Below are 17,944 nucleotides of genomic sequence, written 5' to 3'. Positions count from 1 at the left end.
CTACCGTGGCTACGGAGGAGGGGGCTGCCTATAGTGTGGTGCTGACGCGGGCTGCCAAGACCTTGGGCCTTGAGCTCCCCGTCGCGGCCATGAGGACTAACCTCCTCACTGAGGTCCTTAAACCGCAGGCAAGCTCGGCCGAGCCTCTGCTGCCGTTTAACGAGGCCTTGTCAGACGTTCTTCTGAGCACTTGGTCCAAGCCAGCTACAGGTCCTCCTGTGGATAGGAACGTGGCCAGGCGCCGGCTCCGGGCGACCCTTGCTTCCTGTCCACCCACCCCACCCCAGAGAGCCTGGTCATCCAGGCCTCTAACTCCCAGACCGCATTCCCCCTGATCGGGAATCCAAGAGGTACGAGCAATACGGGAAAAAGGTATTCTCCTCCCTGAGTTTGGGGTTGCTGTCAGTCAACACCTCCTGCCTCTTGGGCTGTTACACCCACTCTCTGTGGGACACGGTCGTGGACGTGCTGCCACAATGTCCTGAGGAGGTCCGGACTAAACTCACCCAAGCCCTTGCGGAGGGTCGGGATGCGGCACGGTATTCCATCCGGTGTGGGCTGGATACCACAGACTCACTGGGCAGAGCGATGGCAACGATGGTGGCAATTCGTCGCCACGCCTGGTTGAGGTCCGCCAACTTTTCGGCTGATGTCCAAAACACCCTTATGGACATGCCGTTTGATGGCTGTCTCCTCTTTGGCGACAAGGCAGACCATGCGCTTGAGCGCTTTAAGGACTCCAGGGCTACGGCCAAGTCCTTGGGCCTCTCAGTCCCGCCTCAGCAAACGGCTGCCTTTCGCTCCTTTCGTGGCCAAGGAAGGGGCACCCCCACACATCCTGCCAGCCACGGGCCGCAGACTACCATCCAGCGCGGTGGCGGACATGGTAACTGCCGTGGCTGCGGTCGGGGACAACGGTGAGGCCAGTCTACACCTGCCCCTGCAGCATCCGCCTCAAAACCCTCCTAGTCTGAGCTTTCAGGCCCATGTGACGCCAGTGGGGGCAGGGTTCGCCATTACCACTTCCACTGGCTCACTGCCACATCGGACAGGTGGGTGCTGCAAATCGTCCGAAGGGGCTACTCCCTCCCCTTCGAGGCGTCCCCTCCAGCCATGCCACAGCAGTACCACTGCGTGTTGGGGGATCACTTGAAACTTCTACAAGAGAAAGTTACGGCCCTCTTGGCCAAGGGGGCCATCAAGCGCGTTCCTGGGCCAGAAGTAGGGTGTGGTTGTTACTCCCACTACTTTCTGGTACCCAAGAAGGGCAAAGGGGGCCTACGCTCTATCTTGGACCTGCGGAACGTCAACGGCTTCCTCCGGAAGGAGAAGTTCAAGATGCTGACACTGGCTCAGGTCTTAGCTGCCATGAACCCGGGAGACTGGATGGTAGCGTTGGACTTGCAGGACGCTTATTTTCATATCCCCGTCCTGCCGGCCCACCGGCGTTACCTGTGGTTCACGGTAGGCCACAAGCACTTTCAGTTTACCGTGCTCTCCTTCGGCCTTACCAGTGCCCCACGGGTGTTCACAAAAGTGATGGCAGTGGTCGCAGCTCATCTGCGCAGGTTAGGGGTTTCAGTCTTCACCTACCTCGACGACTGCTTGTTGAAGGCGGGCTCGCCACAGACAGTCGTCAGCCACCTCCAGACTACGGCCGACCTCCTGCACCTGCTGGGGTTCTCCATCAATGTGCCGAAGTCACACCTGTGTCCCTCTCAGAAGCTCCTTCATCGGAGCGGTTCTAGACTCGGCGCAGTTTCGGGTTTATCTTCCCGAACAGCGGGTTCGGGATATTCAGGCTCGGATTCTGATCTTTCAGCCGTTATCCCGAGTCTCTGTTAGGTTGACGCTGCGGTTCTGGGGCTGATGGCATCCTGAATCCTTCTGGTGCATCCCGCCAGGTGGCGGATGCGGGCTCTGCAGTGGGACCTGAAGTTTCAGTGGGCCCAGTATCAGGGCAACTTGTCAGACCATGTCTTGATCTCTGAGGGCACTGCGAGGCAGTTGCAGTGGTGGCTCACGGACCGTGATTGGGTCAGCTGCAGATCCCTCTCCCTACCCCAACCGGACCACGTAGTTGTGACGGACGCGTTCCTCCAAGCTTGGGGGGCTACATGGGAGAGGTGGAGATCAGAGGACTCTGGTCTCCGGCGGAGTCCCGGCTCCACATCAACCTTCTGGAGCTGCGGGCGATCCGGCTTGCACTGAAGGCATTCCTCCCCTCTGTCCGGGGGAGTGTAGTGCAGGTGTTCACGGACAACACCACCGCCATGTGGTACTGCAACAAACAGGGCGGGATGGGGTAGTGGACCCTATGCCAGGAGGCTCTGCACCTCTGGCAGTGGCTGGAACATCAGGGCGTGACCCTGGTGGTTCAACACCTGGCAGGTTTCCTGAACGTCAGGGCGGACGAACTCAGCCGTTGGTGCATGATGGATCACGAATGGCGTCTGAACTCGGATGTGGCGCAAGGCCTCTTTCAGCAGTGGGGAGAGCCTTGGTTAGATCTATTCGCCACAGAAGAGAACGTGCAATGTCATCAGTTCTGCGTGTTGGAATTTCCAAGGCGGCACTCGCTCGGAGATGCTTTTCATCGCGAGTGGAGCTGCAGTCTGTTGTACGCCTGTACGCCTTTCCGCCTATACCGCGTCTGCCCAGAATGCTGAAGATCAGGCGAGACCGGGCTCAAGTAGTCCTTGTGGCTCCGGACTGGGCACGAAGATACTGGTATCCCGAACTACTCAGTATGTCTGTCGATCCCCCGATTCGTCTGCCTCTTCGGGAGGACCTTCTGTCGCAGCAGCAGGGGACGGTCCTCCACCCGAACCTCTCCAGTCTCCACCTCCATGCTTGGAGATTGAGCGGCGACAGTTGAGGCCATTTGACTTGCCTCCTGAAGTTTGTAATGTGATTCTGGCAGCCAGGCGTCCCTCCACAAAGTCTGTATACGCCTGCAGGTGGAACAGATTTGTGGCATGGTGCACAGCAAATGCTGTGGATCCACTCTCTGCCCCCTCTTCCTTCTTTCTCTTGCCCAGCAGGGCTCTGTTCTGGGCACTGTCAAGGGCTACCTTTCTGCCCTTTCTGCCTTCTTAAGGCTACCTTATCAGCCTTCTTTGTTCAAGTCCCCGATTGTAAATAGGTTCTTGAAGGGCATCACTCCTATGTTTCCCCCTGTTCCTTTCGTGATGCCCCAGTGGGACTTGAACCTGGTTCTGACTTACCTGATGTGTGCTCCTTTTGAACCGCTTCATAACTGTCCTCTCCGTCTTCTTACTCTTAAGACTGCTTTCCTGGATGCCATCACATCTGCCAGGAGAGTGAGTGAGCTCCAGGGTCTTTCCTCCAAGCTTCCCTTCCTTTCTGTCCATCCGGACAAGGTTGTGTTGCGGACAAGACCCTCTTTCCTGCCCAAGGTAGTCACAGCCTTCCACATCGGGCAGTCCATCACTTTGCCCACCTTCTTTCCGCCTCTGCATTCCTCTAAAGAGGAAGAGCGACTCCACCGTCTTGACCCAAAACGTGCGCTCTCATTCTATCTGGATCACACACGCCAGTTCCGGGTGGATGACCAACTCTTTGTTGGTTACGTGGGTGCTAAGATGGGACGGGCGGTGCACAAACGGACCATCTCTCGGTGGGTCGTGTTGTGCATCAAGGCATGCTACTCTTTGGCTAAGAAGGAGCCTCCTGTTGGGCTGAGGGCCCATTCCACTCAGGCCACGGCGGCTACTTCTGCCCTGGGCCGGGGAGTCCCCTTGCAGGACATCTGTCAGGCAGCTACGTGGGCCTTGCTGCACGCGTTCGCAAGACACTACTGCCTGGACAGCCAAGTCCGGAGGGATGGCTTCTTTGGCCATTCCGTCCTCCAGGACTTTCTGGTGGGATTATTGGTTCGCAGACCCACCACCGGGGTTGGTATTGCTGGGGTATCTATTCTAATGTAAGGAATCTAATACTAACCTGTTTCTTTCAGATGCACAACTTACTTACCTTCGGTAACGATATATCTGTAAAACAGTAGTTAGTATTAGATTCCTTACCGCCCCACCCATCCTCCCCCTTCTGCGAACTGATATCTAGGGTTAAGGTCATCACCTTTCAGGGCCCTAGTTTCATGGCACCAGTGTTGGTTTTTATCATGGCTCTGAGTTTCTGGCGCGGAAAAGCTGTCTATAAGAACTGACGTCAGCGCGTGAGGGCGGCGTCTAAGTACTCCGGCGCCATCATTCCAGCGCCAACTACGGACGCGGAGCCGCAGACGACACCTACCGACGCGCAAGGGTACTGCTACGCAAAAGTTTCCTGATCCATTCTGACGCCTGGGGATATTCTAAGGTAAGGAATCTAATACGAACTACTGTTTCTTACAGATATATCGATACCGAAGGTAAGTAACTTGTGCGTTTGGACTTGCATTGAATACACTGCTTATATGAATTGTGTGCTCACCGCCCCATGGCATGGTTTTCTGCCTACTGGCATCGGACCCTCACACTGCAGCACTTTTGCAATGTGTCAGGAAAGCTAGAATAGCAGAGGCCACCCCGAAAGGGGGCCTCGAGGGCCAGGGCCATAACTGCCGTCAGAGCCTGACAAGGAACTGAACTGGTTCGCGCAGCTTGGCAAAACATGCACCTGAGTGGTGCTAGGTCACCGGACCAATAAGGGGGACTAGGTGAGAGTTAGGATCTCCCAATCATGAGCACCCCCCCCCCCGCCCCCAATCCATGTGCAATGGCGAAAAAGGTGATTATAAGGTGACGCTCCCTCTAGGGCAGCTCACTTCTACATCGGGGAGTTGGGGGTGTGGTGCCGAGAATTTCGAGTCTCATCCACCCACACCTAGGTAACCGCAGCGTCGCAGTGCTGGCAGAAACAAAAGGTGCATGTCTTGGTTGTGGAAACACACCAACAGGGCGGTATGTGGGACAAAAAGGGGGGTATCAAACAGAGGTGTCGCTCACAGCCCAACCCCTGCCAGATGGCAGGGCACAAAAGAGACTAGCAAGGTAGCGAGTTTGGGCATCACCCTGGGAAAGGCTACCCCTCACATGCAAAGGGGTGTGGAAAATAACCATCTATGAACTGTCAGGGATATTTACGATCCTAGGAGATGCAAATGATCAAAAGACACACGTGATTTATGACCAGCCAATGATTTATGGCTGCTGATTTATGATGATCACCAAGAATGATTTATGACCACAGAAACAATTTGTGATACCCCGGTGATGTATGACCCATGATTTATGGCTGCTAATTTATGATGATCTTGCAGAGTGATTTATGACAAAAAAATGAGACCGATTGTGGGATAATGATTTACGATACCCCAATGATTTATGACCCAAGGGTTTATAATGCCCAACTGAAACTGTGTGATACCCAATTTGCAATAACTTGTGAGGATGATTTATGACCCCGACCCAAGATGGTGTTCAGGGGAGTTGCACATGTATGACCTATGTAATAAAACTGCGGCCAACAATGACCACCAAATACGACTGTTTAGTAAGTGCAAATGCGCAAGTGATGTATTTTTCCTGGAATGGGCACCGTGCATACGTTATTCACTTTAAGAGGCATCCTGTTTTTCCCTGACTTCCTGCTAACGTCTCCCTTTCCTCCACAGGGGATGGCTCTTCATCAGCGCGCGACCGAAGAACGGACCCCGTCTCCCGGCCCTGCGCAGTCTTTCCTCGCGCAGCAGCGCCTCGCGACCAATGGCCGCCGTGGACGCCTCAACCGCACACAGTCCATGGTGCTCAAGTACACCCCTGGCGAGAAGCAAGCTGCACCCCACTGACTGGGCAGAGGGAAACTGTAAACCTCAGCTGGGACTCCTGCATCAGGCATGTGTGCTTGTGCATTTGACAGATGGACGTCAGGGCTCTGTTTCCTCCTTAAAATGGTGGTCCATGCCTCCATCCCCAAATCTTATTGGGGCAATCGGGCCAGTGTTCAGTGATGCTAGACACTTCAGTATTGGTGCATCCGAGAAGGTTGATCTGCGCCTTAGCTAGTCCCGCGGCCTAGCTGTTTGTATGAACAAGTGGTCAATAATGGTATTTTCGCTACATGTACCAAAGCTACAAATACACGGGTTTCCTTTCTCCTCAGGCTCGTCGTCCTGCCATGAACTTACAGAACGAAGTCACTGCTCTGAGAAGTTTGTCTTGTTTCCAAGCATCACTTCGCCGAAAACGTTTTTAACTTTTGTATCTTTACACCCACACTGCAACGTTCTGGGTTTTTAGAGGTTTATTTTACTTGTCCGGGGTGATGGTGTGTATTTCTGTGAGTGTGTTCAAGAGCAGTTTGCCTCTGTGAGTCATTTGTTATCGCTGTGTTGTCTCTGTTGGAAAGGAAGTTTGGGCTAAGTGTATGGAGAAGCATATGTTGCTTATTGTATATAATTGTCTAAATATTAGTGTTTGTATGTTTTCGGGTGGAGGTGGGAGAACTGGAAATTGGGAAACCATGTTCACTCCGCCAAGCATGTTTGGGTTGTAATCTTGGGAAAGTCCCTTGAAGACCTGACTGTGACACTAAGAAAACCTGGTATAACTGGACTATGAACCTCATTGTTATACGTATACATTGGTGTTTTTTTAAAGCAAAAGCTAATCTACACCTATAAAAATGAACTGAAGGGTTCGTCAGACCATTTTAAGTGGGCGAAGAGTGCGGGTGTGAATGTTTTAAAGCTGCTATTTTAGTAACCTCTTGGATTCATTTCTAGAAGAGTAGATGATTGCAAATGATCTATATTTTCGCCGTCCATTCTTCGGCCACCCAGTCTACAAGCACTGCATGATATTAAAGGTGTGCATGTGTATACAGCCCCGAGCCACACCATTGTGTTCTCTCAGCGTCTTACTTAGGTTTTGTCTTTTTTAGGTTATGGGGCTTGAGTAAGATTAATACATAAAGTAATATTTTTACTTAGCCCTGAGCAGTTGGAGTTTGGTAACATCCGGTCACACTTCTCAAGTCTGCATTTTGGGGAGCGATTACCCTCTGTTAACAAATATGTGCATCGGCACAAGTGTGGCTTGCGTCCAACATGGCAGAGGCTGTAATCTTTATTCTGGTTTGTTTGTGAACAACAGACTACAAAATTCCGTCATGCCTTCCATGACATTTGCACATTTTTAAATTACTACTGATCAGCTTCTGCTGTTATAATTTTTAAAAGTTGTTTCTTTTTTATGGTCAATCTTAATGTCTCTGTTATGAAGCTTATTTTGAAATGGGGCGAGTTTCTTGCAGTATATTGTTGTCAGGATTCTCTCCAGGGGAGCTGTGCCTGTTCCCACACCAAGAGGCCGAGGACTTGTTTAAGGGCTGTTTGAATGATTTTATAATTGGATCTTCTGAAGGCCGCCCCTTTTGTCCAAAAAGCAGCAAAACGTTCCAACAAGCATGCTATTGCAACTGTTATTGCGTACAATTTTTTTAATGAATAATCACACTTGATGCTGCCAACTTGTGCAGTCTCGTTTCTTGGTACTGACAGCTTCTGAAACCCACAAGACGGGCTGTTCTGAACCTCTCCGATTTAGGATGAAATTTAGTGGAAAGTGGAAAACGGATAATCAAAGTCATGTATGGGCCACTCGACCATGTCCAAAGGGAGCCTTAGTCTGAAGAAACGCTAGTAGTCATTGTTTGTTTACTTACACAGATCTGAAAATAAGGCTTCTGAAAAAAATATTTTCTCATTTTTCAAAACGAATTGGTAAAATGTTCCACTTGTGTGCCAAATAGGGGAAATCTCCTCTTTGTCTTAGCATGAATCACTCTAACCTGCTTGTGCTGGCCCTTTATTTTTTTGCTGTTTTTTTATTTCCTAAAATAGAATTTCAAAAAGTTACTTCTTTAACCTGTATTATTTTTTTGTGTAACTTTTAATTCTTTTTTAAAATAATATTTCCATATTTCATTTACTTCTTGTAATGCACCTATTGCATATTGCACATTTTTTACATGTTTTGTTGCCCCCATTTTGACTGGATTTACGACCACGCTCAATCTTTGGTCTTCTGTGGTGGTACATTCTGCACACGCACTCGCTCTCTCTTGAACCTCAGTGCAGTTGGCCAAGGGAAGCACAAGTGCGCTCCAGTCAAGTTTCATGGAAGTATGAAAGGAGCTTATATGGTCTTTCGTTTCTCTCACGACTCACATTCTTGTTTTGTGATCCTCGTATTGTCGGTACGTCACTTACTTTCCTATGGTAAGTTCCCCTAACCGCTAACATTGAGTACTTGGTAGCTGGGTACACTTGCATGCGTTTACTATTCTGCAATGTATTTTAGTATTTTTTTAACACTATTTTTTTCGTGTAGATTTATAGGAGAGCTAGTACTCTGGTTTTGCTTTTTGTAGAGCGGCCTAAACTGGCACAGTGCTACTCGCTCTCCGCTGCGACTTATGATTATGCCTTCACAAGAGGCCAGACTGGGCCTTCTGTACGAACAGGTTACTTGTTCACTGGCCTTATTGAATAGCTGCTAGAGAGTGCCTCTCATACCTCTGCCAGTCAGTGCACAATGCAAACAGCTGGACTGGCCCTTTCAGGTACCGGCCACTGTGGGCATGGCTACACACGAAGCTAAACTTATTTTGTTTCACTACATGTCCTAGTTCACTGGTCCCAGAAACTGCTGTACAAGAGACCAGACCAACCTTTAGGGACTCTTCTTCACTGGTTTGGACATTGCACCATGCAAGAATTTACACTAGTCCATGCAAAGGTACTTGTCCTAGTTCACTAAATAAAATTACTCTTGCACAAGTGGGTACCTAGACTGACCTATTTCCTATATAAATGATCCATTAGTGCAGTCACTCTTCCACAAATGATAAAGTGCAGGTTCTCTCTGAAACTCCCCATTTACCAGTCCTGGTCACTGAAAGACCAGCAGCTATGGCAGCCTGTTTGAACGTAAATCATAATCCGCGTTAGAGTGGGAATAATCATTCGCCAGGCCTGGTCAGTGCAACACAAGGGTTAGACTTACCCTTATGTATAGATCTAGTCATTCAGTTGATCAGTCAGTGCAGCGCTGCTGGCCGTCACTGGTCTTCTTCCTCCTCCTTCACTGGCTTTGGGTTTTATCCTACAGGGGTAGATTTGCCCCCTGCGCCTCTGCTTGCCTAGAACTGCTGTATTGGAGGAGTGCTGGTGGGTAATGTTCAGATTGTGAGGGTCCACGGTGCCTTTTTTATTGGAACATCACTTTGGGAATCAAATGGGTCGTACTTCATTGGTGAAGCCTGTGCTTCTGGTCAGGTAGAAACACTCCCCTCCAGGTGCATTGAACACTCGTCGTAGTCAACATTTCATGATTTTTTTTTTCCTTTTTATTATTAACGTAGGGTGAGGCGCATATATGTGCCTGATGTTTGAAATGCAACAACATCCTGTCGCCTCCTGAACCTTTGCTGTTGGTGTTATCTTTAGCCAAGTTTTGTGTTTTCTCCCTCAGTTAAGTTTGGATTAATTTTTGTTTGTAAAGGATGGGGAAACCCCCATTTGTCTTAAATGTCTAGTAAAAGGTTTTCATTGTGTCGAGATCTTTATATTTGTACATCTGTGTGGGGGGAAAGGCTGTGACACATGTTGCTTTTTACATTTCTGCACTACAAATAAACACCAAATTCTTCGGACTATCTTTGTCATTATTTTACTCTGCTTATTGTTTTCACCCCCTAAGCGGAAAGGTCATGAGTTGGGCATGGCTACTTCACTCTACTAAAGGTGAAACACATAATTTTTTACCACTTCTACTTTGCATCACGGTACGTGTTCGTCACTCGCCAGAAAGGCACGCATTTTGCTGCTCCTCTCCTGCCCTTCCTTAAGCATGGTGCTGGGACACGCTAGGGAAGTTAGCACTAGTCCTGCCCTTGTACCCTTGTCTTCCTGAATGAGGTGTGAGGTGAAGCTTGTGCCTCAGCACTACCCAGACCAGCTTCATGAGCATACTTGCAATATATAAGTGGCAAATTTTTAAAAATGTAAACACTAATTCTAATGATCCATACCTGCCAACTTGAAGAACAAGCATTTGCAATGCCGTATGTCTTGCATTTGTTAAAGTTATAGTTGTTGGCGTTGAAAATAACAATTTTTTTTAATTTAGTTTTTTCTTTGCAGTGGAGTTATATTTGCATAGTACTATTGCCAATGGTATAAAAAAACAAACGTAAAAAACAGTCATTTTCACGACCAACAGCTTTAACTTTAACAAATGCGAGACCTATTACATTGGAAATGCAATTGGTCACACGTTTGTTGGAGTTAGTTATTGGCATTATAAATGCCAATGTTTTTTACCTAGCCATGTTGCAGGGTGCAGTACCATCTGTGAGCAAAAGAGGTCTCATGGGACCCTTTTGTGGCCAAAAGAGGTCCCATGGGACCTCTTTTGGCCACATATGGTACTGTACTCTGCAGAAGATATGGTAAATTCACCTTACTCATAATGCATTGCATTGCAAGCCAGTACCACGAGTACATTCAAATAGCTATGTCCGTATATGCAATTAGTAGCTTCGAAATTAGGCAAAATAACTATTCTATTAATTCCAGATTAGATTGTACTGTGTGGAGTTGGTGAAGGGACATTTATAGAAGGTCTCATATAAATGTGAGATGTGCTAGTGAGAAAAGTAACCACTGGCAGCCTTGCTTTGGACCAAGCGTGTGTCCTGCCTGAAGCCCTTTAAGAAAATAATGCTCTGGAGCTGTAATTAAAACCCAGAGAGTATCAACGCATGTAACAGGGGGTGTTCTCATGGGAAGTTACAAGAAAAGACAAGGTGGTACTAAGGAGAGACTACTAAGCCTAATAACCAATGAAAAGCTACCATTTACAAAGGACAGAAGCCAATTAAAAGATGGGTGGAAAGTGGGCAGAGCTTTATGCCCATACCCTGTAGCATGCCCCGAAGAGACTGCGCAAGTGCTGCCTAGGCTGAACCTACAAATCTCGTTGTGTGAGGAGGGGATGGGGACTTGAAGGGGCGGAACCTCGTGCCGAGAAGTACCTACAAGACACTTTTGAACCCCACCCCGCCTCCAAGCTTCCTCTTCCCAAAAATAAAACAAGCATTTACAATGCAATGGTTTCGCCTTTGTTAAAGTTAGAGCTATTGGCATTGCTCTTGATATTATTTTTATTTATGTTTTTTTTTAACATAAATAAATGGCATTGTCATTTACAATGCCACTAGCTTTATCTCTCGCAAATGACACACACAGAGCCCCCCCCACACACACCCACACAGAGCCCCCCACACACACAGCCACACAAAGCTCCCCACACACACAGCCGCACAAAGCTCCCCACACACACAGCCGCACAAAGCTCCCCACACACACAGCCGCACAAAGCTCCCCACACACACAGCCGCACAAAGCTCCCCACACACACAGCCACACAAAGCTCCCCACACACACAGCCACACAAAGCTCCCCACACACACAGCCACACAGAGCCTCCACACACACCCACATGGCACAAGCAGGCAACAGGGGCACACTGAGGCACAAGCAGGCAACAGGGGCACACTGAGGCACAAGCAGGCAACAGGGGCACACTGAGGCACAAGCAGGCAACAGGGGCACACGGAGGCACAAGCAGGCAACAGGGGCACACGGAGGCACAAGCAGGCAACAGGGGCACAAGCAGGCAACAGGGGCACACGGAGGCACAAGCAGGCAACAGGGGCACACGGAGGCACAAGCAGGCGACAGGGGCACACGGAGGCACAAGCAGGCAACAGGGGCACACAGAGGCACAAGCAGGCAACAGGGTCAGGAAAACAAGCACAAGCAGGCAAAAGGGTCACAAGCAGGAATTGTAATTTAGACGGGGCTGAAGTGGAGAACGGTCAGTAGGGAAGTAGTGTGGCTGGTGCAGTGGTACCAAGCCGAAAGGTGAGAGGGGCTGTCTGCACCCCATTTTGGACAGTTTCCACTACCTAACAGGGATTGGTGGGAGGGGGGCGTACTTCTTGCTTGCTTTAGGGCTGTTACTTCGGGGACGCAGTGCACGCTCCTGCCTGCTGCCGCCGGGACACGACAACAGGCAGGGAGAGGACAGGCTGGAAATTCTGGTGGAAATGCAAGAAGCTGTCACGTCTAGTTGCTCTCACCTTGTCCAATATCAAACAAGTCTCTGCCACAGCAAAGCCAGGTGGAATAAACACGGAGAAGGTGGTCTCAAAGTCGTAGACCCCCACTTCCGGAACCAACCAGAGCTATCCTCGCGAGATCAGCTTAACCACCTGGGGGGTGCAGTGAGCTCTTGCAGGGAGGGCTGTGAGGTGCAGTGAACTCCTGCAGGGAGGGCTGTGGGGTGCAGTGAGTTCCTGCAGGAAGGATTGTGAGGTGCAGTGAGCTCCTGCAGGGAGGGCTGTGAGGTGGAAGGAGGGCTGTGAGGTGGAAGGAGGGCTGTGAGGTGGATAGAGGGCTGTGAGGTGGATAGAGGGCTGTGAGGTGGATGAGGGCTGTGAGGTGGATAGAGGGCTGTGAGGTGGATAGAGGGCTGTGAGGTGGATAGAGGGCTGTGAGGTGGATAGAGGGCTGTGAGGTGGATAGAGGGCTGTGAGGTGGATAGAGGGCTGTGAGGTGGATGGAGGGCTGTGAGGTGGATGGAGGGCTGTGAGGTGGAAGGAGGGCTGTGAGGTGGAAGGAGGGCTGTGAGGTGGAAGGAGGGCTGTGAGTTGCAGGGATTCCTGCACTGTGGGCAGCATCTCCAGAAATCACAGAAACATTTGTAATGACCGGTAAATAAGCCGGCCCTACCAAAAGAAGCAGCATATAGACATGTACACACGCATATATACAGAAAGACAACTTGCCCAACTTAATGGTGCATTTATTACACTGCTCCGCCACTCCCCAAAAAATATTTAACGTTTGTCAATTCTGCCTACACTACAAGGGAGACTCGCCCTTTCACCTTCTTAGATCTGTAAATTAATGATCACCTATTTGGGTACAAGTAACAGCTGACATTTGCAGCGTTTTGGAAACGCCTGAAGGGAGGTAAAACAGTGTAGAGAAAACCCAAGATATTTGTAAAGATGGCAATTCTGTGCCTGCCCATGGAAAGCACAAACTACTTCCTTGGGAGCAAGGGTCTGTTCGTTTCAAGGAAGAAATGCCACTCAGAACACCAAGAACCCATGCCCGGGTGTCATTTGGCGGCCTGATGCATCCTGGGAGCTGTAGTCATCCACCTAGACAACGGATTGTTGCAAGGTAGCAGATGACGGTTGGTCGGGTATCGGAACAGGCAAGGCAAGGCATCCAGTAACAATTAGTGAAACTGGTACCCCCAAAAAAATAGGGCCCGATTCACAGAATGAACTTAAGACTCAATCCTAAACTTACTACTATTTTGGTATTCACAGAATGCACTTACTACTTTTGGCATTCACAGAATGAACTTACTACTTTTGGTATTCACAAAAGTTAGGATTTTGTCTTAAGTCTGTCTTAAGTCTGTCTTAAGTTTGTCTTAAGACAAACTTAAGACAAAATCCTAACTTCTGTGAATACCAAAAGTAGTAAGTTAATTCTGTGAATGCCAAAAGTAGTAAGTGCATTCTGTGAATACCAAAATAGTAGTAAGTTTAGGATTGAGTCTTAAGTTCATTCTGTGAATCGGGCCCATAGTGTGCATCTTACACTACACCCTGAGCGTGCATAATGATTCATTCAAATCAAACCGTTTTTTATACAGCAACTATCTCCCCCCCCCCCCCAAGAGCCGAATTTTTTTGTTTGTTAGAAGCCCCTTGCACCTCCGGAAATCTTCCCACCCCTACAAAAACGAACCTCTGAAGGTAAGGAGTATTACAACTTCTGAGCAGAGCGTACAAAACAGGTCTCTGAAAGAGTCATTTATCCTGCTTCACCTGGAGGCATCTCGACGCGTGGGAAGGGGGCGGGGCACACGAGCACCGCATGCCGTCTGAAGGGACTTTCTTTAATGGTTGCTTATTACTCTGCGCAGCACACATGCGCCCGCAACAATTAGTGAAACTGGTACCCCCAAAAAAATAGTGGGAGTAAAAGATCTTGGAGCAGGGGCGTAGCTTCCTTTGGTGCAGCAGGTGCAGTGGCACCGGGGCCCTGCCCAGAGCGGGCACTTAACCCTGTTTTTTACTGTATTTTATAATTCAAACAGCAGCCGGGGGGCATTATTTTCCTTGCCTTGGGGTCCATGACAGACTGGCTCGGCTACTGGGTGGAGTCTACCCTTTTACATTAGGTGGGCACGCGCTCTTCGTTTTGTTCACTGGTGGAGGATTTTTTTCCCCACACAGTTGCACTTTTCACCAGACACCTGTCCGTGGTTAACGTTTAACAACATATACAGCTTGCTTCTTTATTTCACGTGCCAGAACATGCTTATGGCTCCGTGGCACTATGAACAACGGTTATGACTACTGGCCAAATCACTGAGCCTATCCCTGGTGAGGATGAAAGGCTGAGCTGAGCTCACCATGGCTAATATCTGTGACCTGCCACTCTGCAGCCGGCACGCCAACCCACCGCGCTGCCTCATTTCTCTAGTCGGTCAATACGGGGTTCTCCAAAGATCACAGGTCACCTGTAGCGTTGCTTTTGTTCCGTTTGTCTAATACGGGGCATCCCTGGGGGAAAAATGGGAAGGACAATTTACCACTGGTTTCAGCTGCAGCATCTATATGTACATTTGACCATATATGCCTGTGCTGCTCGAATTAAAACCCCGACAGACACCACCATGTGCCACAAACAAACTCCAGGGTACGACTGGGACTCCTCCATAGTAGTCGAGGGCTTGCCCCCAAGCACCCTAAAGCCAGGAAGCAACTGGGTCCTATGGAATCCATATGTAACTGGTCGACTAGAAGTTCTTTTTGCAGTTTTTATGTAGCGCAAACTCGACTAGAAGGTATTGTAGCTCTTTATATGAGCACTAGTTACGTTACAAAAAAGATACACATATATAGGGATGGGGCGATTAAGTGATTTGCCCAGGATCACAGGATGTGGAGCCGACGCCGAGACTCGAACTTGGTTTCCCAGGTCCAAAGTGGCAGCTCTGGCCGTTATGCCACATCCTCCTGTTTCCAACCGCAAAGGGCACCCGAGATATCAAGCATTGGAATGTCCGCATTTCCTGTGGTGGTCTGATTCTAGGGGGCTTGGAAGACAACGCCGAGTACCACTACACCAGAAGGCACCAATTCGGGTATTCAAGACGTGCCTCTTTCACTACCCACGACTGCCCCTCGTCTGCCGAAAGCGCCTAGAGGCGGACCAAGGCTAGTGGTTTATGAATCAATTTTAATTCCACGACCATACGGATTCCACGACCATACGGTTCGACGTGGCAACGCATTAAAGCTCTCTTTTAGATGGTCATGCGCAAGTTGGTCTGGAAATGCACTGTTAAAATTTTGATTTTTTTCCACGATTTAAGGGACCTTGCAACGCTCCACTAGTCTCAAAATATCTGCGTTTTGTGTTGTTGAAATACAAACAGGTCCTGAAATGTATTTTTTTGGAGACCATCTATGTACTTGTCAAACCCGCGAAAAGCTTCCCCTCTCTCCTTTCCACCCAAAACGCGTCAACGGCCGCACTGTGTGTGTGCTTGTCTTGCGCTCGCCAGCAGGTGCATTAACCCACCAAGCCGCCGAGTTTGTTCTGTTGGTATGAAAGGAGTGGTCGGCCAGCTTTTGCACATTTCCACATAAAACGTATCACCCCCTGCACCCAGCGACTGCTTCCTTACCTACATTTATTTATTATCCCAAAGCGCCCAAAAGGTGCAGTCACAACGCATGTGGGCGCTTTACATAAACTACATACATCAACGAATAAACATGCGAATCTCTATAGTGACTGGGTCAACGCATTGGGCCAAGTAGTTGCTTTATTGGCCCGACACAAGCTGTCTGGAAAGTTGATGCCGCTACAATCTCAGTTTCAAAAGACGCCTTCACGACGCTAGGTTTGTATCCAAATACGTGCGTGTGTTTTTCTGTACCTTCAGCTGTTGGCCCAAAGGGTATATTAGACCGTACTGGAATAAAAGGTACCCACCAGCTGTGTACAGCAAACCTCATTTTTTACCCCAAATGTGCCTTTGGAAGTACCTTGTGACTTTGCTCTTGAACATAAGCGCCTGCAATGTTTCAAGGCGCACCCAAGCTGATGTACGAGACGTTTTGGCACTGAAGACAGAATGACTTAAATTTTTCAAACTTTGCAACAATCACAGTAAAGCACCGTGATGTACCGGAGTGCGACAGGTGCACTGCACTTCTATTGAGTGTCTAGTGACAGGTGCCCAGAATTCTCTGTAAAGTACATTGCGGATGCGGGAGGGTCATTCAGTGAGGGTGAAAAGAGACCATGATAGAGGGGGCGGAGGGCTAAGGGCAATGTCCAGGCACCCAAGACACCTGCTGGGAAGAGAGACACCCAATCAGGAAAGTGCAGCAAAGCGGGTTAGGTGCAAGGTGAATAGGGGTGAGGGGAGCATTATATCACATTCATGAGAAGGGGCGAGGGCGCCCCTTTACTTGTGCAGCAGTGGCACCGGGGCCCAGGGGGGGGGGGGGGGGGAGGGACCTTGAGAGGGCCCCGCTTCACTCCAGCTGGGGGAGGCGGGACATTTCATGTCCTTGCACCCTTGCTGGATGGGTAGGGGACGGCTGATGGGTGAGCCCGGGTCAGAAATAGAAATTAATCTATACTGCGAGAGCGAGCGGTCAACGGGGAGAGGCAATTAAAGAAGCAAGTTGTTGGGTGAAAGGGACGGGCAGTTCAAAGAGAGAGCACGGCCCAACGAGGGAAGAAGGTGCTGTGACGGGAAAAAGGGGGAGCCGCCGGGACTGGCAAGAATGGGGTATAGAAAGGCGAGCAGAGACTAGTAAGAGAGGGCGCTGATATAGAGGAAGGAGGGTAGGGACTGGTATTGGAGAGGGCGCAGGCGGCTGAAAAGATAAGCAGATCATAGTGAGGGGGAGGGAGGCGAATGAGTATGAGAGAGAAGGGACGAGTGCGCGGAGAGAGGACAGGCTGCCGAAAGCAAAGCGCGACCCAGCGAGAGGAGCAGGAGACAGATGGGCGAAAAAAGAGAGAGAGGGGACCAACGAGGGAGAGGGGACCAGCTGAAGATGAAGAGAGGAGGGACAAACGATGGTCGGAGATTTAGGACTGATGTGAAGTAGTGCAGGCACTGGTGAGCGCGAGGGAGCGAGGACAGACGGACAAAACGGACAGGAGGGTCGAATTTGGGGGTAGGACGGCGAGAGCAGACTGGCGAATGGAGAACTACAAGTAGAGATGGGAGAGAGGCCCAATGATGAAAAGCGGAGCCCGGACTAGGGGGAGAGGCGGGTGAAAAGGTGAGCAGAGGACCAGTGAGTGGAGCGGGGACGGCCTGCTGAAAGAAGGGCAGGAGGCAGCGTGGGAGCGGGGACAAACGGGTGAAATGCAGAGCGGATACCAACGAGGGAGAGGCAGGACAGAGGGATGCTAGTGAAAGCAGGGGGTCGGGGGCGTCGAATGGATACAAAATACCAGCGCGGGGAGAGTGGCGGACGGTTCACGGGAGCTAGTGAGCAGGACAGGACGGGGTGAAGGGGAGAGTAGATAGGCGGATGAAAGGGGGAGCGAAAAGGGACCACTCACTAGAGAGTAGACTGACTGGGGACAGACTGGTTAAGAGAGCAGGGGCTAGTGAGGGACAGGCGGGAGGCAGAGCGGGGGTGTGTGAGCGGAGAGTGGTCGGGTGGTGAAAGGAGAGGACGAAGTAGCAGAGCAGTTGATTGAAAGATCACGGACTAATAAGAGGGAGAGGCATCTCGACGCGTGGGAAGGAGGCGGGGCAGACGAGCACCGCACGCCGAAACA

General features: G+C 50.0%; 1 protein-coding gene across 1 annotated transcript in view; it reads left to right on the top strand.

The window, feature by feature from the left end:
* Positions 1-9,681, top strand: part of HOOK2 (hook microtubule tethering protein 2) — a 247,428-nt gene extending 237,747 nt beyond the window's left edge. Inside the window, exon 21 of the mRNA XM_086950246.1 lies at positions 5,639-9,681. Coding sequence (XP_086806372.1) covers positions 5,639-5,812 — 174 coding nt within the window. The 3' untranslated portion in view covers positions 5,813-9,681. The remainder of the gene's footprint in view (positions 1-5,638) is intronic.
* Positions 9,682-17,944: the final 8,263 nt, after the last annotated feature.

Source organism: Lissotriton vulgaris, unplaced genomic scaffold (genome assembly GCF_964263255.1).
Source record: "Lissotriton vulgaris unplaced genomic scaffold, aLisVul1.2 SCAFFOLD_638, whole genome shotgun sequence".
Lineage (NCBI taxonomy): Eukaryota > Metazoa > Chordata > Amphibia > Caudata > Salamandridae > Lissotriton > Lissotriton vulgaris.
The sequence above is the reverse complement of the archived record's forward strand: the minus strand, read 5'-3'. Positions and strand labels throughout refer to the sequence as shown.